At 44.7% G+C, this 27,931-nt stretch overlaps 1 protein-coding gene and 1 long non-coding RNA gene across 7 annotated transcripts in view; one reads left to right on the top strand and one right to left on the bottom strand.

Annotated features, from left to right (window-relative positions):
* Window positions 1-27,919, top strand: LOC129551660 (uncharacterized). Its single transcript, XR_008685113.2, has 4 exons — window positions 1-97; window positions 6,503-6,609; window positions 25,141-25,201; window positions 27,810-27,919. It is a non-coding gene; the product is annotated as an uncharacterized LOC129551660 (long non-coding RNA).
* The window catches only part of DISP1 (dispatched RND transporter family member 1), a 235,443-nt gene continuing 221,538 nt past the window's right edge, over window positions 14,027-27,931 (bottom strand). For all 6 annotated transcript variants that reach the window (XM_055419841.2, XM_055419845.2, XM_055419844.2 and 3 more), the window contains 3 exons: window positions 27,684-27,781; window positions 25,614-25,711; window positions 14,027-17,657 (listed from right to left, as the gene is read on the bottom strand). In XM_055419841.2, coding sequence (XP_055275816.2) covers window positions 14,046-17,657; window positions 25,614-25,711; window positions 27,684-27,781 — 3,808 coding nt within the window. In that variant the 3' untranslated portion in view covers window positions 14,027-14,045. The remainder of the gene's footprint in view (window positions 17,658-25,613; window positions 25,712-27,683; window positions 27,782-27,931) is intronic.

Genomic DNA, 27,931 nt, shown 5'->3' on the forward strand with positions numbered 1-27,931 from the left:
TGAAATCTGAGCAAGTGTGAAGGCCTTGGGCTCCAGCTGTTTTTCGTGTCAGGCCTCCATCCCAGCCTGTCACAGCAAGAAGCCTGAGGATGCAGTGGTGAGATGCTGTGGGGCGGGAGCCCAATCCCTGCAGGAGGGGAGGGGGGACACTCCAGGCTGGGGTGCACTGTGGGGACCCCCGCCTGGTCTCTGCTGCCCGGCTGCCCCCGAGGCTCTGGGTCGGCCCCCTGTTGCTGTACCCACTTCTCTCCCCACTGAATCCTCCTGCCCCCAGGGACCCCAGTTCGGCCTTCCTTCCCCTTGTGAGTTTCATGGGGCCTCTAGGATGCAAACCAGGGACCGAGGGATGGACAGGGGCAGCTGTCTCCCTGGGCAGTGGGGACCCAGGGAGACAGCCAGCCCCAGCAACTGGGAGCTTGGAGACGGACCCCGACCAGGCCAGGCGACAGACCAGGGAATCTGGGGACGCACAGACAGGCGATTCCCCAAGGGAATCCCTCAGGGGCCTTGATTAGGGAGTGGTGACAACCACAGTGACTTCAGGGGGTCTTCAGCACCCAGATGGGCTGGTCCCTGAATACAACCTGAGCAACCCTCCGTGAGGAAGTGCTGGGGTCAGAACCCAGGGATGGGATAGCTGGGGGCCGATGACCTGTAGGTGGAATTCACTCCTCGAACAGGGGCTGGTGGGAATAAGGGAGCCACAGGCCAGAGCAGTGTGCTTCCTGCTGCCAGAAAAGCGAGGACCGTCCGCCCCACTGCTCTGCTGGTCTTCCAGCCTTCTCTGGGCTTAGCCAGCCTCCTGATGGGTAAATGTAGGTAAGAGCTCTGCGGCTTCAGAGCTGAAAGGGTGTTGGAAGCTTCTGGCAACCGGCTTCACAGAGTTGCCTTCACAGCCTCCTGCCCCTGCCAAGCTTGCCCACGCTGCACAGGGAGAACAAAGCCATGTCCTGGTGGCCTTACTCCCCACAAACTGACTGAACAGGGGGTTTGCAGACTGTCGGGTTTGCAGTTTGCCACCAAGACTCCAGGAACCCAGAAAAGGGAGCAGCTGGAGGTGTGGGCTTAGGGAAGGAGGCCCACTTTGGATCAGCCCCGATTGGCCTGGGCAAAGGGCAGAGGGAGCGGATTCACACTGAGAAAGAGGAGATGGGGAGAGGCCGATGCACAGACAGGCGATCGAGTCGCCTCAGAGAAGCAGCCATGGAGCCCGGGGATGAGCCTGGGTGCCAGGTCCTCTTGGAAGCCTGCCCTGGGTTGTCATGTGGTCACCCAAGTCCTCTCACAAAAATCTTTCCACTTCTGGAAATCAAACTTCTGGTCTGTGCAAGCTGGTCATTCATGTAAGGTCAGGTTGCAGAAGCAGGCCAGGCCAGGCAGTCCCACAGCCCTGATCCCAGAGGCCAGGCCAGCTCCGGGGGTGCCCAGCCTTCCTCACCTGGAGGAGGCCTCTCAACTCTCTCCACGAGGGTCCTGGGAGCTGAGAGGAGCCCAAGGATCACAAGCTGACCTGATTTTGGTCCTAGCTCCAGGGCGGCGTCTGGATCCCCTAAGGTCTGCTGGCTGCCTCCTTCCTCAGGAATCCCAGGCTTCCTTTGGCCCCCTGACCTCAGCACACCCACCACCTTGGGACATCAGAGAGCTCAGAGCAGCTAGTCAGAGGTGAGGCCGCCGGCCGCCTCCCCGGCTCCTTCACCACATCAGGGAACAATTGTGCTTGGGCCCTGGAATAGCCCAATATCCAGTTTCCAGGAAGGTGGACTGCATTATTTGAACCTGAAACACACCAGGGGTAATAAGATCACTCTGAGAAAGCTGAGAAGCCTATAATTTATTGAGAAGAGCTTGGCGGACAGAAACCATCAGCCTCCACTGTGACCCTGGGGAGGGGGCGGTGCTGGGATTAAAGAGTCATCTTCACTGCAAAGTGATTCCCTCTCACTTGGGAAGCAGGGACCTGGGGGCCCTGGAGCACGGGACGGATGGTTGCCAGACTTCATGATGGGGCCCAGACTGACACCTCCCCCTGGGCAGTTGCCAAGACACAGTAGCTGTTGCTGAGGTCCTGGGGCTTCAGAGAGCTGCTGCCAGGTTCTGAGGACAGCCTGTCATTCCCCACTTCACCCTCATCGAATGCCCGGGTCATTGGGATGTTTCTGACTCCCTTGATCTACCATGATGGGGGGCTTCCCAGCCTCCCAGAGATAGTCCAAGGCAGGACTCTTCCCACCCCAATCCTCAGTTGACCTGCTAAACATTTTCTTATGAAAACCCCAAAAGTTTAGAATTCAAAGATGGTGAAGGGCACGTAGAGGCAGTGTTCACAGTGGGGAAAAGAGGATGCTGGCTGGTGGGTCTGTGATCAGACTCAGTGAGAGGTATGAGGTGACAGCTGAATTTACAGGGGTGCTAGTTCACCAGAAGGGGCCAGAGGAGAGTGAGGGATAGCTGGATGCTGATAGGACCCGCGGTTGTTGGATTTCACTGTGTGTCACTGAACACTTGCAGATGTTTCGGACTGTACTGCTGTTGTTCAGTCACCCAGTCCTACTGTTTGTGACTCCATGGACTGCAGCACACCAGGCCTCCCTGTCCCTCACCGTCTCCCAGATTTTTCCCAAGTTCATGTCCATTGCACTGGTGATGCCATCCAGCCATCTCATCCTCTGATGCCCTCTTCTCCTTCTGCCCTCAATCTTTCCCAGCATCAGGGACTTTTCCAATGAGTTGGCTCTTTGCATCAGGTGGCCGAAGTATTGGAGCTTCAGCTTCAGCATCAATTCTTCCACTAGGTATTCAGGGTTGATTTTCTTTAAGACTGAGTGGTTTGATCTCCTCACTGTCCAAGTGACTCTCAGGAGTCTTCTCCAGCACCACAGTTCAAAGGCATCAATTCTTTGGTGCTCTGCCTTTTTTATGCTCCAGCCCTCACAACTGTACATGACTACTGGGAAAACCATAGCCTTGACTATATGGCCCTTTGTCGGCGGAGTGATTCTGCTTGTCAATACACTGTCTAGGTCTGTCATTGCTTTCCTGCCAAGTAGCGATCGTCTTCTGATTTCATGGCTGCAGTCATCATCCACAGTGATTTTAGGGCCCAAGACGAGGAAATTTATCACTGCTTCCACTTTTTCCCCTTCTATTTGCCATGAAGTGATGGGACCAGATGTCACGATCTTAGTCTTTTTAATACTGAGTTTTAAGCCAGCTTTTTCACTCTCCTCCTTCATCCTCACCAAGAGATTCTTTAGTTCCTCTTCGCTTTCTGCCATGAGAGCCGTATCATCTGCATATTTGAGGTTGTTGACATTTCGGATGAAGACACTGAGACTCAGAGAATTAGTGTCCATGCTCACAAGTCCGTGTAGCCTCCCCCACTCAGGCTGAGTGACCACAATCTGGCCTCCCCACCCTAGCCCTCCACCATCAAGCCTGCCTCACAGTGCTTCAGCACTCATTCGCCTGTTCAGTTAGATTTGCAGAGAAGAATGGAAACGAAGTGATGGAGGGAAAGGAGAAAGAAGAGGGTGACAGAGAAGGCTGAGACCTGGGGAGAAAGGAAGGAGGTAGAGGGGCAGAATGGAGAGTGGCTGAGTCAGCTGGACAACTCACGCCCTTCAGGGCCTCTCTCCCGACCTGCGGAAACCCCGCCTCTGAGAAGCCACTTCTCACTGAGCTGCTCGGGTGATGCTCGTTTTTATGCAAGTTTGAGAACCAGCAATGCCTGGGCTGGATTGTTCACTGTGGCAGCCACTAGCCATTTGGGAGGAATTAAATTCAACATTCAGCTCCTCAATCACCCGAGCCATGTTTTAAGTGATCAGTTGGCACCTGGAACTGGTGGTTATCGGGCCTCACTGTCCCTTTGAGAGGCTGGTTTCCAGCTCTGCCCTGATGCCCAGATATATAAGAAATTCATGCCCCCTCCTCAGGGATCCTATGCCAGGTGGTCCCCCCTGCAGACTTGGTGGGGGTCTGTGTGTATCTCACACGGATCAGTGACACTGGCTGACTCCCAGCTGGTATCCCCAGCTCCACTCAGACTCCAGTCCAGACCTGCATTTCCTGGTCACCAAGTGGCCACCATGTCCCCTTAGGCTTTGTCCTCCAGGGTCTCAGCAGAAAAAGGACCAAGTGCCTTGGGACAGGTGGTCCCCCATTCATGTCTCTGCCCTCATAGTCAAGCCATCTCTTCTGAATGATGAGAGAACAAGGCCATGGGTGCCCTAGAGGATGTCCATTTGGGGCCAAGGTGACACACAGCCTGAGGAGGCCAGAGGCACTATTCCCACTCACCACCCAGACCCAGGCAGGGGGAGCGATGAGCTTCAGGTGTCACTAGTGAGGGGTGGGGGCCGGACTTGCATCCCCACAGCCGGGGCTCTCGAGCCCTTGGACTTGCCCTGCTCTGTCCCTTCACGCCTGGCCTGGGAGTGTCCTGGCCTTCAGTTCACAGGACACAGCCCGTGTCCCGGCCCTTCCTCTTGTGGGTCTGGAAAAGATGCCGAGCAAGGCCCATCTCACCGATCAATGTCAGGATATCCCTTCTTCTCAGTTAAAAAGAAATACGGTGCTCAGGAATTTCCAGGGCTGGACAGCCTCCTGTTTATTCCTCTCAACCTGCTCCAGCCACAGATAAGGAAGAGCAGCCCTTTCTCTGCCCACGCCCTGTGTGCTTCCTGCCTGACTGCAGGCAGCCACTTCCCAGTGGGCTTTTTCCCAAGGGGTGGGGTGGGTGCCACAAGACCTTCAGCATGAGAAGGCAGGGGACAGGGAGCCCAAGGGAAGTGACAACAAGCAGGATGGTGGCAAGAAAGGGCCCAACTGACCTGGCCCCAGACACCCTGTAAGAATGAACACACGGGAAACCACTTTACTTTCTGCAGAAGACAGGCCCCTTCTCTCTACCCAGGGCCCCCTCAGCTCTGCACTTGATGGCAGCTCAGATGAGAAACCAACCAACCCACTGGCAACCAAGTCAGAGAAGAACAAAGCTGACTCCATACTGGATATATTTTTTAGCTCTAATCTGGTGCTCTGTAGCCTGTCCTTAGTCACGGTGGCTCTGCATCTTTTGTATTAATAAAAGAATGTTGCCTATAGCCTGAAATAGGCAGGATAGCCCATTCTCAAGGCTCTGACCTTTAAAGATATAACATGTTTCCATTCATAAAGAGAAAAAAAGTTGCAGAACAGAGAATAACAATTGTCTTGACGGAGGTTTATAGAAATATTATGACCAGATCCACCTGAACAACTGCAAGAAAAAAAGGATTCCTGTGCCAAGAAGTTTGCAACAACCAACCACATTCCCGTCCTTTTAGTAAAAAAGAAGCCTAAATTCTAACTTTGTCAACAAAGGTCTGTCTGGTCAAAGCTATGGTTTTCCAGTGGTCATGTATGGATGTGAGAGTTGGACTATAAAGAAAGCTGAGCACCGAAGAATTGATGCTTTTGAACTGTGGTGTTGAAGAAGACTCTTGAGAGTCCCTTGGACTGCAAGGAGATCCAACCAGTCCATCCTAAAGGAGATCAGTCCTGGGTGTTCATTGAAAGGATTGATGCTGAAGCTGAAACTCCAATACTTTGGCCACCTGATGCGAAGAGCTGACTCACTGGAAAAGACTCTGATGCTGGAGTTGGTTATGGACAGGGAGGCCTGGCATGCTGCGGTTCATAGGGTCGCAAAGAGTCGGACATGATTGAGCGACTGAACTGATCTTCTAACTTGAGTAAAATGGTTCTTTAGGACACTAGTTCACTGTCTTCTTTTTCTGCTGGCTTTCCAAATAAAGTGACTATTCCTTACCCCAACAACTTGGGTCTCAGTTTATTGGCTTATGGTGCAGCTCACAGTACAGGCTTGGACTCAGTAACAATACCAGGCAGACCTGGCCAGGTAATGGTCTACCTGGCTGGGGCCTCCTGGATGCAGCAGAGACAGATCCCTGTTGCTCCAATAAGGCACAGCAGTTCTCTGCCCTTTCCTGCCAGCCTAGTGTCTGCACCTTAGGGAAGCTGGTGACCCCAGTCTTTGCTTTCAGAATGTGGTGAAGAGAGAGGTCACACACTGTTGGCTCAAAAGATCTACCCCATTTCTTGTCCTCCAGAGCTTCAACTGTTCACATTCTTTTCCAGATGGGTAAACTTCATAGGGAAGTTGCTGGGGGAATTAGGCATAGCCCTGCAGTTATGTATTTGGATGGAGTTGTTCCACTAATAGCATTTGCTGAAGAAGTGGATGTTTCGGAGGTTATGAGGGCCAAACGTTATTATTAGAATATTGAGCATACTTGTAAATAAATAAAATACTCAGTGGCTTCTGGGTAGAACTTAAAACACCAGGGTAAATCCTAAACATGATTAGAACTCACTGACCTCTGTGATGTGAAGACCAGTGTTGGCAGAGAGGCCAGTGCCCCTTATGTTTATTTTTGCTCCTTCTTTGTATGAAGCTGAGACTCATAAGATTGTAAGAAACCTCTTTCTCTCTCCTTAGAGTTCACGTGTTATTGATCAGGGTTCGAAGTTGCAGACAACAGAATCTACTCTACAAGTGGTATTTTTACCAGGCCTCCTCTCAGTTCATACTTGCAATCCTATGAGGTAGGTATCATCAGCTTTATAGATGGGGAAGCTGCGGTATTGGACAGTGGTTGGCTTCATTCTTCAACCTAAGTCTTTGGATTTTAAAATCCAAATCCCTCGGGATGTTTTAAGGCCTTGTTGTTTCACACCAGGATGACTCTAAAATGATTGAGACTACTTAAATCCTAGTTTCAACATTTTTCATATCTCCCACTTAAAAAAATGTCTTACTCGTGCAGTTGTTTGTAAATTCCTTTCTCTTGAAGGGCATCCATTTTCTTTTTTAAGGATGGTAGCTACCTTGAAAGCAGAGGTTCTTCATCATTAGAGGCCCACCACTGGGTCCCAAATGCAGTGGACTTTGGGTGAAGTTTTGTTATTTCAGCACAGCAAGATGCTGAAGAGTGCCTGCTCTTAAGAGCTTAGACTAGTGAGAGAGGCAGGTAACCAGACAATAAAAACAGTAGGTGATGGATGCTGGTGGGGAACCTTGGTGTCAGAGAGACTCCCTACTCTAACAGAAATGTGGAGTTTGAGCAAGTAAGGTTACCTGTAGTTCTCTTCAGAATGGCCCAAACTGCTTAAAAAGATTCATTAGGCTGATTCTCCCACAACCCATATAATGACATTAAAACACAGAGAAAATGAAACTTTCCCTCCATCTCTGAAAGGGGCTCAAGATGAGTTCCTCCAGCCCAGAGTGTTCTCAAAGAATCAACCCATAGATGAGAAAAATCACAGTTTTTGTTTCCAAGGCAGGATTTGTGCCTAAATTAGTTTTCTGAATGATAGTGATTTAGAGGAAGGATTGAATTTTGTCTCAAAATGGGCTTTTCTAACCTCTGCTTACTCTCTGGTAACGTGTAGATATTTACCAAAGTGCTGTATAATTTGTCATGATTGGCAGGGAAGTCATTCACTGAAGGAAATTTACTGCACCTGCCAATCACAGCCTAGGGTCCTTTTCAGGGTAGGGCAAAGAAATTCAAGAAGGGATCTGTGAAATAATTATTAAAACAATTCAAGATTATTCAATGTCTATCTCTCCCACCTGATATATGTGGCTGATAACACATACACTCTTCAGAACACTGAAGGTAGAGATCAAACTGTAGAAAAGAACAAACATCAGTGGACTTAAGTCTGAGTGAGGGTGTTGACAGAGATTTGCGTGTTTCTCACAGCCTTTCCTCAGATCTCCGTAGGAAAGGAAATTTTGCCAGAGGGAGGATAAAGCTTGTGGCTTTACAGATCCCAGCCTTTAAGGATACATTGATTTAAGCCCTTCCTTACTTCCAAAATGCAGAGAACTAGGTCACCCTGCAGACAAGAGAGTTTCCCAAGGTAAAACAATGGTTCTCACGGGAGTGGGGAGCATCCAACAAAGATCACATTTAAGACATTTAAAAATAGATATTGTTTAATACTCTCAACTAGTATTGAAAACATCTGGTAAAGTTTTGCCTAGAGATATTCCCACTAGACCTTTTTTTTTCCATTTTAAATCAATGAGATTTGTAAATGATCATGTTATATTGCAAAGGCAGTAACACTACAGTAGTTTTTTAAACTCTTAAGAGGTTTGTTTTCTGAAGCAGGATGAACAGGCTCTTTGTAATCTTGTTTAGATTATTCATTTACATAGCAAATCCTTTCCCCTTTAAACAGTGGAAATCTCAAGTCCAGTTCATTAATCAAAAACGTCCAACTAGTGGATAGAGGGTGAACAAATTTCACTCTTTTTGTTACTTTGTTGTAGGTTAAAACCAGCTCTTATAAGAGCTATTTCTAAAAGAAAATATATCTTACTGGAAAGAGTCTACCCTTCACTTTTAGGAAGGTGTAGATTACACTGCAGTTACATGGAAAAAATATGATTAGAAGGGTAAATGTCATAGTATAGCTATTCCAGTTGATCTGATGACATCAAGTGTAACTCCAATTTCACTGCACTAGTCACAGGGTCAGGGATACCACAGAGCTATTTATAATACGCACAAGATCATGAAATTATCCAATTTTAGGTGTCAGGTGAGAAGAGTGGAGGGGTTGACCACCATTTCAAACCTTTGCTTAAAACCCCTAAGAAGAGGGTACGCGCTCTAGAGTTCCTATCAACAGCTTAGGCCACTGACTTATCTTACTAAAAATTAAAAGTATATGGTTCCTCTCCTACACTGTTGGTGGGAATGTAAATTGGTATAGCCACTCTAGAGAACAGTGAGAGGTTCCTTAAAAAACTAAAAATAGAGCTATAGTATGATCCTGTACTCCCACTACTGGGCATATATCTGTAGAAAAACTTGATCCAAAAGGATACATGCACCCCAGTGTTCACTGCAGCATTGTTTACAATGGCCAATACATAGAAACAACCTAAATGTCCATTGACAGAGGAATGAATAAAGATGTGGTACATATATACTTTGGATTCTTACTCAGCCATTGAAAAGAAAGAAATGCCATTTGCAGCAACATGGATGGACCTAGAGAGTGTCATACTCAGTGAAATAAGTCAGACAGAGAAAGAGAAATATTGGTATGACTTCCCTTATATGTGGAATCTAAAAAGAAATGACACAAATGAACTTACAGAATAGAGACTCACAGACTTAGAGAATGAACTTAAGGTTGCTGGGGGAAGGGTGAGGAGAAGGGACAGTTAGGGGGATTGGGATGGACATGTACACACTGCTATATTTAAAATGGACAACCAACAGTGACCCACTGTATAGCACAGGGAACACAGCTCAAAGTTATGTGGCAGCCTGAAGGGAAGGGGAGTTTGAGGGAGAATGGATACGTGTACATGTATGGCCGAGTTCCTTCACTGTTCATCTGAAACAATCACAACATTGTTAATTGGCTATCCCCCAATACAAAATAACAAGTTTTAAAAAAGGTATATGGTTCCCAAGTTTTCCTGAAAGAAAATCCTAGAGGAATATCCAGGCTTGGAGGGGCCATTCCTTGTACTATGGTTTCTGAACTCAGAACATCACTACTTTATTTCTTGCCCCCAACTTAACCCAGCACTCTCATGCCTCAAATATTAGGATGTCAGACTTATGGGCAACAAATATCCATCAGGCTTTGCTGAGTTAGGAAATCGTGTCCTAGTTGACACTTGTGTTGTCAAGTTCATGTTCTAACTGATGGATTAGGAGAGTTGACAGAAACTGTGTTGATCTCGGTTACTTAATGAGTTGTTTTTAAGTGTGCAGGCTGTGGTTTCTATAGATGATGAAAAGAGAAATTACACTTTTCTCCCCATGAAAAATCCAAAATGAGGACCCTTATAACATTGTTAAGAACAAAAGGCACAAGATTCCACTAGTCAGCCATGAATAATCATTGCTTACCTTTTTTTGTATATATTTAATGCAAAGATAGGAAACCTCTTAGTGCACAAAATCAAACATTAAAGTGGCTGTCTCACAAAAAACATTGTAGATTAATATAACAACTGGGGATAAACAAACTAAATGCTAGCAAACATTTTGGAAAGATCCACTAGGGTATAAAGGGTATTTGAACATGATAGTTCTTTCTGCATTAAAAAAAAAAAAAATCTCCTCATGAGTCAACAAATTTCTCCTTTCATGGCCACGTCTGAATCTTATGAAGAAAACCCAATGGAATCTTCAGATTTTTTTTTTTTTAACATAGGCTTAACTATTTTTTCTAAAATGACTCTCCTCATTAAAAAGACGCAGCTGTTTTCAAAGTCATTGTTTCCTCATATTTCCTTCAGAATCTGTCCTAAACTGCTGGCAGAAAGATGGTTTCCATTTGAGACAATGTGAGTGAGGAACATTTCCTAATCTCCTGTAAGACCACATTTGTAAAACTACTCTTCAAATCACCCGTTGCAAAAGTTTTAACATTGGGAATGATTAAGGCTGGGGCATAGATTATCATCATGAAATTTAATATAATAACAGCTTAGCAAAACTTCAAAGAACATTGTTTTAGGAGGATGTGCATTTTATAACAATGATACACAAATGAATATCCACAGACAAGGCTGTGCAGTTTATTTCAAACAATATAATGCTTCTCTGTGAAAAATTGTGTTCTTGGCCTATTCCACTTTTCCATCAAGTAGGGATTTAAAACCCTGGAGAAGGAAATAGCAACCCACTCCAGTATTTTTGCCTGGGAAATCCCATGGACAGAGGAGCCTGGCAGGCTATAGTCCTTGGGGTTCAAGAGTCGGACTTGACTCGGTGACTACACCACTACAAGAGGGATTTAAAAAGTGGCCTTGCAAGGAAGAAGTCAGGGACCAACTTGGAAACACGGAATCATATCTCAGAGGTGTGTTCTGTTGCACGAGAGAGTAAGAATATCCTTTCCGTAAGCAAATACCCTCCAAGTTACAAATATTTTTCACAGTAAAAGGACTCTTTTCCCCTATGAACGAATTAGCCTCCTGTTTTGCAGTCCCTCTAGAAGAGGACAGTGGACAAAATGTCTCTGTGAAACGGAGCTACAAATAGTGATCCTTTGCTGCCCAGAATGAGGAATAATTAAAAATAAAACAAATTTCTAGTTCCAGCTAACAAATTCTCTAGAAAATTCTTGCATAAAAAATACAGTCAATTCACAGTTCACAGTCTGCAGATGAAATCAATGTGAAAAGGTTCTGACAGCATTCAAGGTTGAGGGTGATGAAGCAGAGTGGGTGGTGTGGGAGGGAAGAGAGGCCCCTCCAGCCCCCCGAAACCAGAGCAGGTGCAGGGGCAGATCAAGAGCAGTGCTGGACCGAGGCCCAAGGGAAAAAACAAAGGACTTCTCTCCTCCTCCTAAGTCCCTTTCATTCCAGTTTTTAATTTCTACATGAAATAGCGCTTAGCTCACAGGAGTCTTGTGGGTTGGACTCCCGGTAAAGAAGTTTGCTTCTCTTGTTGCCCTTTAATTCAATCTGTGTCCCTGATCAGCTTAAAAAAAAAGAAGTGCCTTCGGCTCACTACATTTTCAGTGGCCAACTTTATATTTACACATTTCAGAAGGAAAACAAAGGATATAGTGCTGGGGATTGTGAGTCCTGTTTTTCAGTGTTCCCTTCTCTACCTTGGATTTTTCTAAGGGAGTTTGAGTGCACTGGGTATCCACATATGATCCCAAATATCAGGGTCAGAAAGGAACCGGTCTGAAGGGGCAGCTTGGCAGCAGTACCGGAGAGAGACTTAGTGGGCTGAGGTTCCTCAAAGCTGCAATGTGAGGCAGCTGTCAGGCCTGAGCCAGAAGTTATTTCCATCTCTAAGTGAGCTGCCAGAAGCACCATCCTGTCTCCCTGGGGTTGGCCTTCCTTCCTGTGCTCTACTGGAGTCTGTTTAGATCTGGTATTTGGGCAAGAAGTTCAACAACTTTACTTAGCCAGCGAGAGTAATTGCTCAATCACTTAAGACCTGGTCATGAGAGGAACAGTGGAGTGAACTGGGGATGTGAGTGGGAGGACAGGACTACTGTTTTCAAATCTCTTTAGGGATGCCATCTGGCGGAAAGAGGAGAGCCATGTGTTTCCACTTCAGAGAACAGAATGAGAACCAAATAGTGCAGCAAAACTATAGGCCCACAGATTTGGGTTCAACCAAGGTAGTCAGGTGGGGCTTCCCAGGTGGTGCTAGTAAAGAACCCACCTGGCCAATGCAGGAGACATAGATTTAATCCCTGGGTTGGATTGATTTCAGGGTCCAGAAGGCACAGCAACCCATTCCAGGGTTCTTGCCTGGAGAATCCCAAGGACAGAGGAGCCCGGTGGACTACAGTTCATAGCGTCGCAAAGAGTCAGACATGACTGAAGTGACTGAGCATGCACGCAAGGTAGTCAGGTAGTAAGTTTCTTGTCACTGAAGTAGTCAAGCAAAAGTTGGAAAGCTGCTTCACAGAAAGGTGGTTTGGTGGAGGTGGAGTGGAGACCCTTTTCAACTCTTGACAGCTTTTTCAGGTCCTGAATAATATGCAGATCTAAGATGGAAAAGCTGAAATTGCAATACTTTGGCCACCTCATGCGACGAGTTGACTCACTGGAAAAGACTCTGATGCTGGGAAAGGTTGGGGGCGGGAGGAGAAGGGGACGACGGAGAATGAGATGGCTGGATGGCATCACCGACTCTGTGGACATGAGTTTGAGTGAACTCCGGGAGTTGGTGATGGACAGGGAGGCCTGGCGTGCTGTGATTCATGGGGTCGCGGAAAGTCGGACACGACTGAGCGACTGAACTGAACTGAACTGAACTGAAGATGGAAAACCATTCTGAGAAAGTAACAGAATTTTTGGAAAGAACATTGTACTTAGAAATATTCCCTCCAGTTTTCTTCAGAGGATCAAACTGGAGGTAGAATCCAGAAGGAAGAATGCAGTGGAAGGCTCCCTGCCTGGGACAGGAATGTGTACTGTGTCAGAAGACAGCCTGAAAGGAGGCTCTGTCATCTGAAGAATTACCCAGAAAGCGTGCTCCGACAGCTCAAGGACTGGAGCTTGATCTAACAGAAGATATATGAGTGTCAGTTAGGACGCTGCCTGCAGGTTCAGCATTTCCAGGTGTTAGTTGCACAATAAAATCATCCAAGCATATCCCAAGACACCTTAGCCCAGGAGAATGCAGCCCTCTGAACACATCCCCTGGGGGCTGGGCAGAGATTGAAACAAAACTGCATAGAACAAGTTCTTCTCTGACTGCTTCATCTGACCTGGGGCTCTCTTGGTCAAGATGAAACTTAAAATTTCAGGTGATCACCTCTCTACATCCATGCTCTTCCTTCTATGGCCCTAACATCATTGTCGCCAGACACAAGATGATGCCCATGACTCCTGAGTGGACAGGTGTAACCATGCAACGACTGTACATTTTGGCTAATGTGGAAAGAAAGACACCAGTTTGGATATAAATGGATCATTGGCTTTACGGTCAGTCTACCCACGCAGACAGGTGGAAGGCACTATTTAAATGCTTGGCAGTTCATTTCTGAATGAGGTCTCATCAAAATTAGAAATTTTAAAGTTGTTTAGTTCCTGGATCCCAACTGAAGTAGCTTTCTTAAAATTCAGTCATCAAAAGCCCTAACTACTGACAACCAAAGGCACCAGAATAAGGGTTATCAGGTAAATACAACTGCCAGGGAGAAATGAAAGTTCTAGATAATTCAGACTCTAAATCTTCAATTCACTGCTATGAGAGGGTAGAGAAAGAAGCAGTAACTGTTCAAGCTGAGTATAAATGTCAAAAAAAATGTACTTTTTGAAAATATAAAACCCCAAACAGCTAACACTCTTAACACTCATTAGATATGTGTTTGTTGATTGTTCATATGAATCTAAAAATACTTCATGATTTTTGACAAAGTGAAACATGCTTGTTCCTGTATTTTTGGACTGTTTCTAAACTTCTGGATTTTTACTTCTATTTCAAAGGAACAACTGAGGCACTGGTTTAATACTATATTTATTAAAGTGTTTTTATTAACAAACTTTCGCCAGAAAGTTCCGAGGATGTTAATACAGCAGGCACGTTGGCTTCAATGTTTGGTATTTGACAGTCCACAGAATTGCACTTAACTCTAACAATTCTGCCACAGCTCTGTGGATTGTTTGGGCAGGGCCTATAACCGGCCTCCCCTATTAAATGGTTAAATAGAAATTTGGGTTCATTCTGATTTAAATGTTCTGAGCTCACAATGACATCAGTCTGTGATGGGCTCGGCTCCACCGGCCTTTCTGCCTTGTTGGTCTGACTCACTGAAACGGAGTCTTTGTCGGCAGCCCCGCCACTGCCCTCCATGGTCCCAAGGTCTCTGTTTTTACAGAGTCCCCTTGGGTGAGTCTCAGGACCACAGCAAGCTTTGTGTAAGGCTCCGGCGCTTCTGCAGACCAACGATGATGGCTCTGCCGTCTTTGGAAGATGCTCTTCGAGGCTCTGAAGACTGTGTACACTGCTCTTAGTGATTTTTTCTTGGGCCCGAATGTGCTGCACTGGGTGGAGGAAGAAACTCCTGGGCAGAGCATTCTGGGCTCCAGGCGGTTTTGCCCTGCACTGTAGGCCAGGACAGGGGTGGATGTGTGGGACCGGATGCACGAAGCCCTCGGGGGCTTGGTGTGCAGTCTTCAGAGGCGCCAGGCCGTTCTGGACGTGCACGAAGCTGCTGGCAGTGGGAGTACACTGGTGGCACAAACAGTCGCCCATCTGCTGGCAAGAGGGCGGGCCATATTTCAAATGTTTGTAGGCATTTGGGCAGCTGCATCTCTGATTCAGAGAGAAGAAGTGACACATGGTGTGCTGTTCAAGAGAGGCCTGCAACAAGGCAGGGCTCGTTTCATTTTTGGTGCTTTTGTTGAGTTCACTGTTGTAAGCTGTGTGGACAGGCAGCCCTAAATGCCTTGCCTGGCTGCTGAAAAATTCAGAGCAGATGTGGGTCTCTTCATAAGTGGTCTTCTCAGAGGCTGCGCAGCTATGGGCTGCCAGAGGTTCCAATTCATAAAACTCGTGTTCCATTTCTGATGTTTGGCCCCTGGGATCTAAATGATAAGCATTCAGGGTGTGAGTCTTGCTTGGTCCCTTGTCACCAGGACTTGCAGACAAGGCGTGGGAGAAGGCACTGCACTGGAGTTTTTTAGGTAAAGGGATCTGACCGCAGGTCCCCTGCGGCCCAAGGCACCGGCACATGCACTGGAAAAAGAAGGTGGCAAAAGCCCAGCTAATACACATGATGAGCATCATGAAGGTGCCCAGCTGGGTGTAAGCCAGAACCGTAGAGGGCATCATCATGGCCCCGGCCACGAAGGTGGTCAGTGCGGCCATGGCGATGGCAGAGCCCATGCGACTCAGAGAGAAGATCACCTTCCCTTCTCGGTCAGCGTCTGGGGCCAAGCGATAAGCCACCCCATAATGGACAGCAAAGTCTACAGACAGGCCCACCGCCACCGAAATGGTGACTGACTCCAAAACGTTCAGCTCCCAGCCCAGCAGGACGAGAGAACCCACGGTGACAAATATAGTTCCGGCAATTGAAATGATGGCGTAAAGGCTGATGATGATGTTCCAAGTGGTCAGCAGCATCACACTGAAGGCCACGGCCACGGACAGCCCCATGGCAATGAGGGTGCCGTCAGAGAGGCTGTCTTGGAGGTCGTAGAACTCCAGATTGCTGACAAACCAGCCGTGGCTGAGGCCCTCAGGGGCAGAACTCAGCTCGTTGGAAATCCATGAGTCCACCTCTTTATAAAACTGATGCATCTTTTCATAAGCCAGGGTGAAGAGGTAGGTACTCTGGAACTCTAACACAACTGCCCTGATGGTGTCATTGATGTCAAATCTTGGCCCTGGGGTCTTGCTATCTAAGTGGTAACCTGTGCTCCTCTCCAGCTCCATGATGGCTCTCTTGATGCACAGTTCAAAAATCTCCTGCTTGTAGGGGAAGCTCCAGTGGCTGCAGCATGGGTACAGGGCAGGTTCATCGCAGTCCTGATTCTCCATCCACTGCTTAAAGGTCTCAATGAAGCAGCTGGTGAAGTCCTGTTCGTCGGTCTGGTAAAAGAAGGTCTGATTTCTCAGTTTTTGACAGAAGTGCAAAATCCAGACCTGCGAAGCTGGACTGGCGATGTTGAAGGCGCTGTCCAAGGTCAGCTTCCCTTTGCTCTTAGGGTTTAGGGGGTTGCCGTTGTCCTCTGGGGATACACCCCAGATGACCGTGATGGGCATGTGGAGCTCCTCTCCGTGGTGGACACGCTCGAACATGAACAGCTTTTTGTACTCGGCATCGTAACGTTCGAAGGGATGGGACGACCTGAACACCTGAAACTCTGACAGCTCCAAGGAAGGCAGCTTCATCTTTGGGTTTATGCAGACGATGTAGGCCCCACCCACTGTTAAGGCCAGGAACCAGAACAGCCAGAGGTAGCGAAACTTAATGACGATGCACGGTAAGACTTTTTCAAAAAAAATTCGAGATGCTTCTGAAATGGCAAAAAGGACTTTGTGGCACTTCTGACAGGCCACCGTCCAGCAGCTTTTGTTGTCGTAAATCTGCTGCTGGGGCTTCTTGAAGCAGCTGAAGATATTAAGCAGATACCGCTCGTGCAGGACAACCACCGCCGGAAGCCACGTGACCATTAGCACGTAATTGACGAGGATGGCTGTCCCTGCGTACACCCCGAAGCATCTGATGGCCGTGATGTTGCTCACGTAGTTGGCGTAAAAGGCAGCTGCCGTGGTAAAACTGGTGACGAACATGGACAGGGCAGCGTGCTGCAGCGTGATGCTCACTGTCTCTGATGTTTCCGCGTGAGGCTTGTCAAATTTGGTGTAGTTCCAGACGTCACATAGGACGAAAGCATCATCTGCTCCAATGCCCACCAGAATAATGAGCGCGGTGAGGTTCATGAAAGGGAAAAATTCAAAGTTAAACACCACGCGGTAGAGAAAATAGGACACGATCAAAGAACTGATGATGGCAAACATCGTCATCAGGGTGATGAACATGGACCGGGTGTAGACGCACATGACCAAAAGGACGATCACCATGGCGATGGCGGGATACACGGTATCCATCAGAAGGTAATCCTGAAACAAGCTGTGCTTGATACCAAACTCAATGCCGGTGACAGTGGTGACGCCGTCGGATGCGTTCCAGTTTTCGAAGTTGTCCAGGTAGATGTTCATCATGCTCTCGCCTTTCTCGGTGGGCGAAAAGAGCATGCTGTACTTCAGAGCGGGCGTGTAATCGGCTGTCTTTGGGGCCATGAAGTCCTTGTCCACCAAGTAGTGGAGGATCTGGTACACGGCGTTGTACTTGGTGCATTTCCGCGGCACATTGGTGCACTTGAGCTGGTCCTTCCTGCGGGCCGCCATGTCCCAGCAGTCTGGCTCCAGAGTGCCGTTCTGGTAGTGTTTGGCGCAGGTCCGGAGAAGCTTCAAGGTATGAGAAACGTCGCGCTCCACGATTTTCTGGCAGGACGATCTGTTGTTCAGAATAGCGATGTAGTTGCCTAGAGTCCAGCTGGGGCAGCAGGAAGCAGCCGTGGTCCTCTGGCAGAGATCGCCAAACTGCGGATGCGATCGGATCTGCGGAGACAGAGACAGGCGGAAGGACTGCCGTTTAAAATCGGTTCATGGAAAGGTCTGAAGGACGGTGGCCTCGAGGGGCACGAAAGTTACCGGAGTTACAGAATCATCCTCTGGAGGGGTCAGTTTGACTACAAGGTGAGATTCCCTCCCGCACCCCACCCGACCCCGTCCCCAGTCTGCTTTCTTCGGCTACAGAAGGCTCCCTTTGTTGTTCCGTTCAGTCTGACTCTTGGTGACCCCATGGACTGCAGCACATCAGGCTTTCCTGCTAGGTTACTTCATTTTGAACAGTAAACTACTATTTGGGGATGACATCCCAGTGTGAAACAGTTTCAATCAATGCCAGTTTGGTTTCAAAAGAAGATAAAATTAACACCTCTTTGGTAAACAAGCCCTTTCAAAGTCACTTTAAAAAGCAATTAAACAAGCTGTGAAGCATATATATGAACACCTATTGGATTAATTAAGAGAACAATTGCCCAATTGATATATGAAATGAATTTGTGGCTTCACCTAAAATTTCTGGTGATCAGTATGAAATATTTGATGACAGAATATTTCCATCATCTTAGGTGGAGGCAAAGATGATATTCTCTAGAAAACTGTCAGTGAATCAAAAAGTGATCCTGGTAATATCAGAAGCAGATGCTAAAGATACGTGAAAAACCTGGAATAAAACGGTTTCCAGATATATAAGTAGAAAGGGGAAATGTTTCTAAATTAAAATGATATATGTATGATTTTAATAAACATATACAGGTAATAAAATACTTCAGTGGGAATTTATTTCTTCCACAGCCTTCAAAGTTTATTCAAGTTGGCTAACCACTCCTCCCTCTTTGGGGAACTTTCTATTTGGTAAACAGAGGTCTGCTGCATATTAGTAAGTAACAATTCTGGATTTAATGTGGACAGTATTTCATTTGGAACACTATTCTTGGAGAAGGCTTTTCTTCTTATAGAAAATTGAAATCTGTTCCACTGCCAAAGGTGGCATTGGTAAGGTTAGAGTGAAGCCTGCACAATCCTATTGCTTTAAAAATCTATTAGTTACATGAATGGCCTCTCTACCTTGAGGCTGAGAGTAAGAAATACCCTCCTGCTCTCGAGCCTGTCCAGAGACTTCTCTGGAAGTACCAGGGCTAAAGACGACCCACTCCTATCACTTTCCTCATCTCTATCTACCAAAGGTTGTTCCAGGGAAGAAACTCCAAAGTTCAAGAAGGGCTTCAGTATTTTTTTTTCTAATGAGATTAAAACCACCCTTTTCCTTTTTTTTAAAGTGTGTGTGTGCGCTCAGTCATATCCGACTCTTTGTGACCTCATGGACTATAGCCCGCCAGGCTCCTCTGTCCTTGGGATTTTCCTGGTAAAAATATTGGAGTGGGTTGCCAATTTATCAATCATGCACTGAAATATTTTCTTAAAGTAGCGACGTTGGCACAAGTCATCTTTAGAACTCAGATTTATCCAAGAACCAAGTTACTTGTAACAAACTAAACCCTGGTGATACGCATACTTTACTGGGACTTATCCTGCAAGGGGCAAAGTGTAGATGAAAGGAGATTCGCCACATACTGGGAACTGCTGAAGTTCTCTGACCTGCACATAGGGATTCGTTGTACTATTCTACTTTTGCATCTGTTTGATAATTTGCCTAATAAAAAGTTTTTGTTGTTTTTTTAAAGATACTCTATTGGGAGTTAAAAAAATGAATCAAAGGGTTGTTAGTGTACTAAAATAATGCTGACTTTAACAAAGGCTTAATTTTCAAGCTCATTTTTAGAGAGTGATAATTACTGGACATTTCATAAAACAGGATAATTAACATTTAATTGTTCCTAGGTAAAAACATTCACGTAAGCTCACTCAGGGCAAACTGAACCATCTAATAAATAGAGGAAATCCTGGAATAGCATCTCTTAGATAACCAGTTTTATCCCATAGAGAAATAACAGGCAAGTCCCTGGGCTCAGCCCCCTGAATTGAAAGAAAGGTTAATGCATAGTGTCTGACAGTTTTCAGATGAAATAAAATGAACTGTATCCATTACAAAACCCACTATCAGCTAGAAGGAACATATCTGTACTTGTCCAAATAACCAAATGCCAAACATAAAGGAAACAGGGTTGCCAGCTAAAACTGGGGAAAAAGGCACAGAATTCTGTCCTTGACTAACCTTTTCAAAGAATTGCAGAGGGTTTTTTATGTGTGCATCTGACCAGAGATTAAAAAGTTGGACATGACAAACACAGACCAAATACTACTTTGATGGCTGCTATAAAAACTAAATGCTAATGAGCCTCTGGAGGCCAATCCTCAAATTCAAAGGTGATGATGGCTGATGTACAACCTTTGGAAAACAGTTTTTGAGGACTGTTTTAGAGGGTAAAAAATAAGGACAGAGAATAGGCATTTATCCTGAGTTGGATGCCAGTGCCCTAAATCTAAAGGCATGGAGCTCAAGGATCATCTAGGCTTTCAGGGAGTGATGCTGTATGTCCTCATCCATCCATCCATCCATCCATCCAAAAGAAAAAATATTTATTGATCACCTATGCAAGACAAATAAGGCAAATTGGTCCTGCCCTCAAGTTGCTCATGGTGAGGTGGGGAAATCAGACAAGAAAAGCAATGATGACAATTCGCATGAGAAGCAACATATTATGTTTAAGAGTCTATGTGAACCTGTGGACAGAGTGCCAAAATCTTTAAGTGCAATGAGAGAGAAGCACAGCTTAGTCATCTGGGACGGAGACACCCCAATACAGTCACATGCTACACTGTGGGGCTGAAAGGGCTTGGCTGGCAGGTGTATCTTCATGCAGAACACAGCTGTATCTTTGCATATTTTTGCCATCATAGGAATGATTTTGAAATCTTTGAAGTTTATAAAAATAAGGATGGAGTTTCTGAGAGCCGTATCTTGCAGCTCTCATGGGGGATGCCCTTTTCATTCTAGGTATTCACAGATGGGAGTTTTAGGAAATCATTTTGCTTGTGTGGTGATAACATGCCTTTGCACACTTCCCTGGTCAGATGGGAGCAGGGGTGGAGTTGCCTTCAAACAGAGAAAAAGAAGAAACCAGCATAGTTTAAATGATACCTTAACTTTCAAATCTAATGGCCAAGTTGGAGATATGGTAAGATGCTGAGAAAACAATAAAGGCAAGAAAATTAAGCCCTTAATACCAGATTCAATCAACTACTGTACTCTCACTCCCCACATGACTAAGTTCCTCATGTATAAAAGTTGAAGGGAGCCTAGAGATGAAAGAAAAAGCAAGGGCTCCACAGCTCTCTTTAAAACAAGCATCAGGGAACTTCCCTGGCAATCCAGTGGTTAAGATTCTGAGCTTCCACTGCAGAGGGCTTGTGTTCAATCCCTGGTTGAGGAACTCAGATCCCCCATCACATGCTGCATGGTGCAGCCCAAACTTAAAAAAAAAACAAAAAACCAAACAAAATCTCCAAGCATCCAGAAACACATTTCTAGGGTCTTCTAAGCTTCAGAGGAGGGGGCTGTATTCCAGCTGTCCACAAAAGCTACCTAAGTAAAAAGGGTTTTAGGTACCAAATTTCAAATTCCTACTACAAGCTGATTCTCCTGAGCACCAACTTCTACAGTGTACAAAGACTAAAAACAGGGTAAAGAGTTTCCGGCGGAGTCAAGATTAGACACACAAACATCTCTGTTACTAATGACTCTCTGCCAGCATGCCCCATCGGAATGCAGAAGTACAGGAGAAAGTAATGAAGAAGATCAGGGGAAGCAACTGAGTCCCCTTTTGAGAGAGTCTAAGAAATCAAGCATCTCTGTGAGGAGACAGATGCAGCATCAGAAACAGAAGCTCTGCACGCTGGAAAACAGTACCCGTCTGAACTGTGAGTACAAGTGGCATGTAATTTCAATGGGAACTGGTGTTTGAACTCCATGTGCTATCAACACAGGCAGGCAACAGTTGAAACACCTGGTCTCATGGTGACATTACACTGATTACCAGATGCTTTCTGGAGTCAAGTGACCAACGATTAAGCTCTTCTGCTCTGGATCATTTCAAACTTGTCTCATTCAACTTGATCATTGTTAATAATCAAGTGCTTAGGTACGATAGCAAGGATTTGAGGGGGGAAAAAAAGGAAAGACTGTCAAGTAGCCTCAGCACACTGTTTGCTCAAAGCACCAAAACAAATAAAAATGCCTAAAGGGTCTTGACCTGGGAGACTCAAAAAGGTACAGTAATGATCTGAAATCTAAACCGTTAACCACTAGATATTATTCCCCGATGGCTCAAGTGGTAAAGATGGTCCTGCCTTTAATGCACGAGACACAGGAGACATGGGTTTGATCCCTGGGTTGGGAAGATCCCCTGGAGGAGGAAATGGCAGCCCACTCCAGTATTCGTCCCTAGCAAATCCCATGGACAGAGGAACCTGAAGGGCTATAGTTCATGGGGTCGAAAAGTCAGACACGACTGAGTGTGCACTCAAGACATGACTAAATATATTATCTCTGTGAGAAACACGTTGTTCTAGGTTCACAACAAGAGTCTGAGGCTAGAATACAAGGGCATTTGCAATTGGCAAAAATAGCATTTAATTTAAAAAGCTCAAATTACAACCATATTCCTTGAGGTAGAATTTCAGGACCTTGGTTATGTTTATTCATTTATTGGTATGTATCTGTCAGTGGCTTGACCATTCATTCAGATATGTCTTTTGGTCTGTTCCTCACATTTTCACAACAGCACTACAAATCGTTATGTTCTTCCCAGGGAGTACAGGCTTGAAGTCACAGCTAAACATTCTTATTATGAGCTCAGTAGAGAAAAAAAGACAAAGTATGTCTATTTTTTTCAATAGTTTAAATTTTGCAGATGCTTCAAGCCAAACCATTAGAAACCATGTATTGAGATTTCATTGCTTTATCTCTTGTAGAAAAGCTTCTGCTATATCTCAAGTACCAACCTATTTGAGATATGGTTTACAAACCAAGTAAGAATCAATACTGTACCACTCGTACCTGCTGTTAAGAACTTTTGGAAGTATGGGAACAATCCTTTCCTGTCTCAGTATGAAGGCAAGATGGGTTTCTTCTAAAAAACAAACTTGTTGTTCTATTTAAGTGACTTTTGCCTCTGACCATGAATTCTTCTTTGCTCTGGTTGCCGGAAGGTTAAAGACAAATTTGAAGCTCACCACCATGCAAATACACAGAATTGTGGGGTATGAATTACTGTATGTCCAATCTCATCCTTAGCTTTATTTTCTACCCACTATTGTCCCTTCAAGTAATTCAATTATTTATCCTTTCTGTATGCCTTTTTGTAAGGTTCCTATTGGTGCTGATATTTTATCATCTGAAATATACTCATATATGTATACATAATATACTCTTTTCACTTATGAAAGCTATAATGGCACAGTACTGCTTACTGGCTTTTGAGTTTATTAAAAATCTAAGATGAAGGACTGATGCTAAAGCTGAAACTCCAATACTTTGGCCACCTCATGTGATGAGTTGACTCACTGGAAAAGACTCTGATGCTGGGAAGGATTGGGGGCTGGAGGAGAAGGGGACGACAGAGAATGAGATGACTGGATGGCATCACCGACTCGATGGACATGAGTTTGAGTGAACTCCAGGAGTTGGTGATGGACAGGGAGGCCTGGTGTGCTGTGATTCATGGGGTCGCAAAGAGTCGGACACGACTGAGCGACTGAACTGAACTGAACTGAAAATGTACTCATTGAATAAATTGCTAGCTTTTTAAAAAAGGTACTTATTCTATTCTAGGCCATGATGATTCTTTGAGGTTCATTTGAGTGGCAAATGGTATACATAGCAGAACAATGCAAAACCTAAATGGGAGAGGGAGCAGTAATCTGCATTATGGAAGCATAAAGAATGGAGGGTAAAGGCATAGACTCGAATTAGACTTTTGTTGTTGTTTAGTTGGTCAGTCATGTCCGACTCTTTGAGACCCCATGGACTGTAGCTTGCCAGGCTCCTCAGTCCATGGGATTTCCCAGGCAAGAATACTGGAGTGGGTTGCCATTTTCCCCTCCAGAGGATCTTCCTGACCCAGGAATTGAACCCGCATCACCTGTATTGGCAGTGGAATTAAGACTTGTCTGGGTTCAAATCCTGCATCTGTCACTTACCACCTGTGTGAACTTCCTCATCTGCAAAACAGGCAAACTGTTTCATTCCTAACATTGTTGTGAGGATTAAATGAAATAATTCATTAAAGTGTTCAGAATACTTTCTGACAAATATCGATAACACTCAAAAAACATCAGCTGTTAATCTACTGAGTGAATTCAATCACTTTAGTGTCTTCAAGGGAGGGAAGGTCTAAAGATTAACTGCAAGGGTAGGAATAACAGGGTCTAAGAGGTTAATGAATTCTTTTCACCCAAGGTGTGATTATAAAGTAACCAGACTGGCTTAACTTCTCTAAGCTTAACTGCTCATCCATTAAAAGGTATTATTCCAAGGTCACAGGTCTACTGGGAGAGATCTAAAATACTCAGCATAAAGCCTTGCACACAGCAAGTGCTCTCCAAAGTTAGAGTCAACTTGCTGTATGAGAACGGTTGTAACCCCTAACAAGGAGAAATATGCTCCTAGTTGCTTTCAAAAATCCACTGACCGTTGTGGAACAGAACAAAATGTGACAAAATGGCTCACCAATGAAGAAACTGTAGGCTGCTGATAAGATGGTTTGTGACTGTGGTCTATCTGGAGTTGCACAGAGACAAGACGACACTCAGAAAACCCTGATATCCTCATCAATGCAAAAGTTGTTTTCAAAATATATAAACGGCCTCTTGGAGTAAAGAATGAAGTCAGGAGATCTGGGCCCAAGTAACTGGGTGACCTGGGTACACTACTCAGTTCTCAGAAGGTCCTTTTATCAGCACGGGGACAGTGCTGGTCTGTGGGTGACCTCAAAGGGTCCTTTCTACCTCCTATGCATTAAAGAACCCTGTTAATAGAAGAGGTGATTTCCCTGGATTGTCAGGCCAGCTCTTAGGGCATGTGATTAGATTTTCAACTGACTAGTGATTTTACATTGTATTGGGTTTCATGCTGGAGTTTCTCACTTGACAATGCTCCACGGTCAGGTAGACCAGCTGAAATCGAAACATTAACTGAGAATAGAATTATGCTCAGAGTACAAGTTCCTTTTCTGCCTTGTTACTGTGCTTGGATGAGGCCATTCGTGACCTTAGCAGTTTCTACTTGGAGAAACTACGTCTGAACACATGAAACTGACTGCTCTTCCAAGCCTGGTAGGTGACTTTATGTTTTCTGGTGCTCTACAGAAGACTAGGAGTGGAAGTGCCGGTCTTCTTATATCCTTCTGTCTTGTTAAAGCATTAAGGTGTTCAGAATTCAGAACAATCTGGATTGGATTACTCAGACCATTTCCATAGATATTGTATTTATGCTCTTTGATGTCTTCTTTCCTAGCCTGTGCCCTAAATATTCCTTTGAGGTCACCGGCCAAAAGGATCCATTGATTGCCAGAAAGGTGAGCATTTCATTGCATAATTAAGATGCTGACAATTGCCTCAGGGGGAAAGTGGAGTGAACAATGAAACTAGGAAAGAGAAAATACAACAAAAGAAGAAGAAAAGGCTTAACTATTATCCTGAAAGGAAATAAGTTGTGAAATAACACAAAAGACTATCAAGGACAAAGAACATGAGTGGGAAAGAAAGAGATCTTTATTAAGGAAGATGGTATGTTTTAAAGGTGGGGAAACCAAAACACTTTGATCCTGGGGTCGGAAAGAATGCAAAGCCATTCTCCTGGTGTTTATTCTTCAGTAGGTAAGCCACTTAAGTGCTTTCATCTGATCAGGCACCAGGCTCAGCAGTAAAAGGAGTTTCAGAAGTACAACCTTATTTGTGCTGAACAGATTTCAGTTTTACTTTACATACCCTTGAATTATCTACATTGCACATTGATTTAATTGCAGGTAAATTCCACAATGTCTCCCCTCCAGCTGAAGTAAACACTACTCTGGAATATCGGTCACCTGGTGATAGGGGAGGGGAAAAAAAAGAAAAAGATTTATAAATTATTCATTTATTTCAGAAGACAGCATTCAGAAATAATTCAAACTGGGAAACCACATGGTCAATTCATTAGCAGTGGGGAGTCCTGTCTTTCATTAAATTCCAGGAGAAAAATGTAAAAAAAATTTTTTTTAAATATTGCTTTAGCTCAAAGCCTTTTTCAACTCACTGTATCTTAAAAATCGTAGCAGTTATGTAACATATCTAGTTCTGATCAGACTGTAATTAGGAAGAACAATCCATAAGAACTTTTGGCAGAAAATCAATTGAATGCCTCCCTCTTAATTTCAGAACATATCACCACAGTGGTATATAACATCAAAGAATGAGGCACCAGGGCATATCAAGAATGGATTATAAGGGTGTTCTCTGTGGCAGCTAACTAGAGAGCAAAGACGGCAAGCAATCAATTTTAAAGCACTAACAAAAGTCAACTAAACATAGAATGCTAGCCAGGATCACAGACATACTCCCCATTCTTGCTGAGTGCTCGGAGTTCTAGAAAAAATATTTTGAAAATCATACTGTTACAAAATATATTTCCGAACAAGGGAGGCTGTGTGATATCCTGGAAAGAACATGGTCTTTAGAGTGAAAACTGGGTTATAACCAGCTTCTGTCATTTACTAGCTAGGTGATCTTAGGCAACTAATAGCCTCCCTGAGCCTCAGTTTCTCATCTGTAAAATAAAGACAGCAACACTTTCTCAAGTAGGTGTTGAAAATTAAATGAGATACTGAAAAACAGGTGCTCAATAAGTACTCTTTCTGCTCCCTCGGCCATTAAAATATTAACATAAGTGAACTGAAACAAAGTAGGTTAATTTCATATGATCAAAAATGCCAAATGGTGCGAACAAAGAAAACCAATTTGCAAATTTATGAATAAAGCTTTATTACATGAGCATTTATTAATGGTCACAAAGTTTTCTTTAGTAAACTCCTGTCTTCAAGACAAAGACCCTGAAGTTTGAATAGATATAGAACCATCTAAGACCCAATCAGGTCCCCTGGTGATCTAAGAAGATAAGAAAAAAACACATCTTAGAAGGATTTTCAGCAACAACAAAAAAAGTTGAAACCAAAGGAGCTTCAATGTTAATATTCACTTAATCAGAAATTAAAGTTATCACAATTCCTCACTTGTAACCAAGAGGGCTAATCAGTGACATACAAAGTTAAACGTGTTTCTCTGAGGCCCTGAACTCTTCTTTCCTGGCAGCTACAGAGGAACCAGGCTGACTCTAGGCTACAGCAGATTTTGTTTAGTGAATCTGCTGCCAACATTTAGAGATCTGTGATGCCATATTGAAATCAGGATTCCTGGCCTCTGGGAATTTCTTACAATATTTGGGCCCTCCTTTTTTCAAGGCCATATCCAGCCATATACTCTTCAATCACCATCACTTCCTGTTGTCTTAACTCAGTTTGCTTTCTCATCCATATATGAGCTGGGTTGCTGAGGCATGCAAGCTTTGAACCTCTGGACTTTATCTGTTCGTCTTTCTTCCGCTAATGCCTAATGACAAGGCAGGCACAAGAAAGCTATTAATACAGCTGTTTTGACAGTAGATTATTTCAGGGTTCAATCTAAAAATATGTACAAGGAGTTTTTTAAAATGACTTGAAATATTGAGCAAGATAATTTTATTAGGTTTATATCTTTCTTAAAACTAGCTATAACTCAATCCTCTCTTTCTTATTATTTTTTCTTTTTCGCTCATTTTTTTTTTAATTATAGGTAAATAAATTCAGATTAGTGGTTGACTAACCTAGAGAAGTAAAATTACAAGTTAATTAAACAAAATCTCTTGAAGCATGATAAAAACAGTAAAGCTGTGTGACCAGTCACATATACCCGGACAGTCTAGGTTATCAATCACGTTCAACCCCAGGAAACTCTGAGAGGTTTGTCATTTATGATGCCACTCACTTGGAACATCACAGAAAAAGCTGTCCTTGTGGAAGTTCCAGTCAACTTCTCTCTTCTCTCTTTCATAATGATCGTCTGACCATCTATCATCCCGATGGCTGAAATGGAACACAATTTGATCTTCAGTCAAGTCCTCACTCTTCCAAGGATGAGAAGCCTACCGGTAACAATACTGCCTCAAAGTCATGACCTATTTAGTGCTTGGTATTAAGTTGGAGAGATGGGCATAAGCAACCACCATTAATTTT

This window comes from Moschus berezovskii, chromosome 17 (genome assembly GCF_049115385.1).
Source record: "Moschus berezovskii isolate FMDL1 chromosome 17, NW_MosBer_1.0, whole genome shotgun sequence".
In the NCBI taxonomy this organism is placed as follows: Eukaryota; Metazoa; Chordata; class Mammalia; order Artiodactyla; family Moschidae; genus Moschus; species Moschus berezovskii.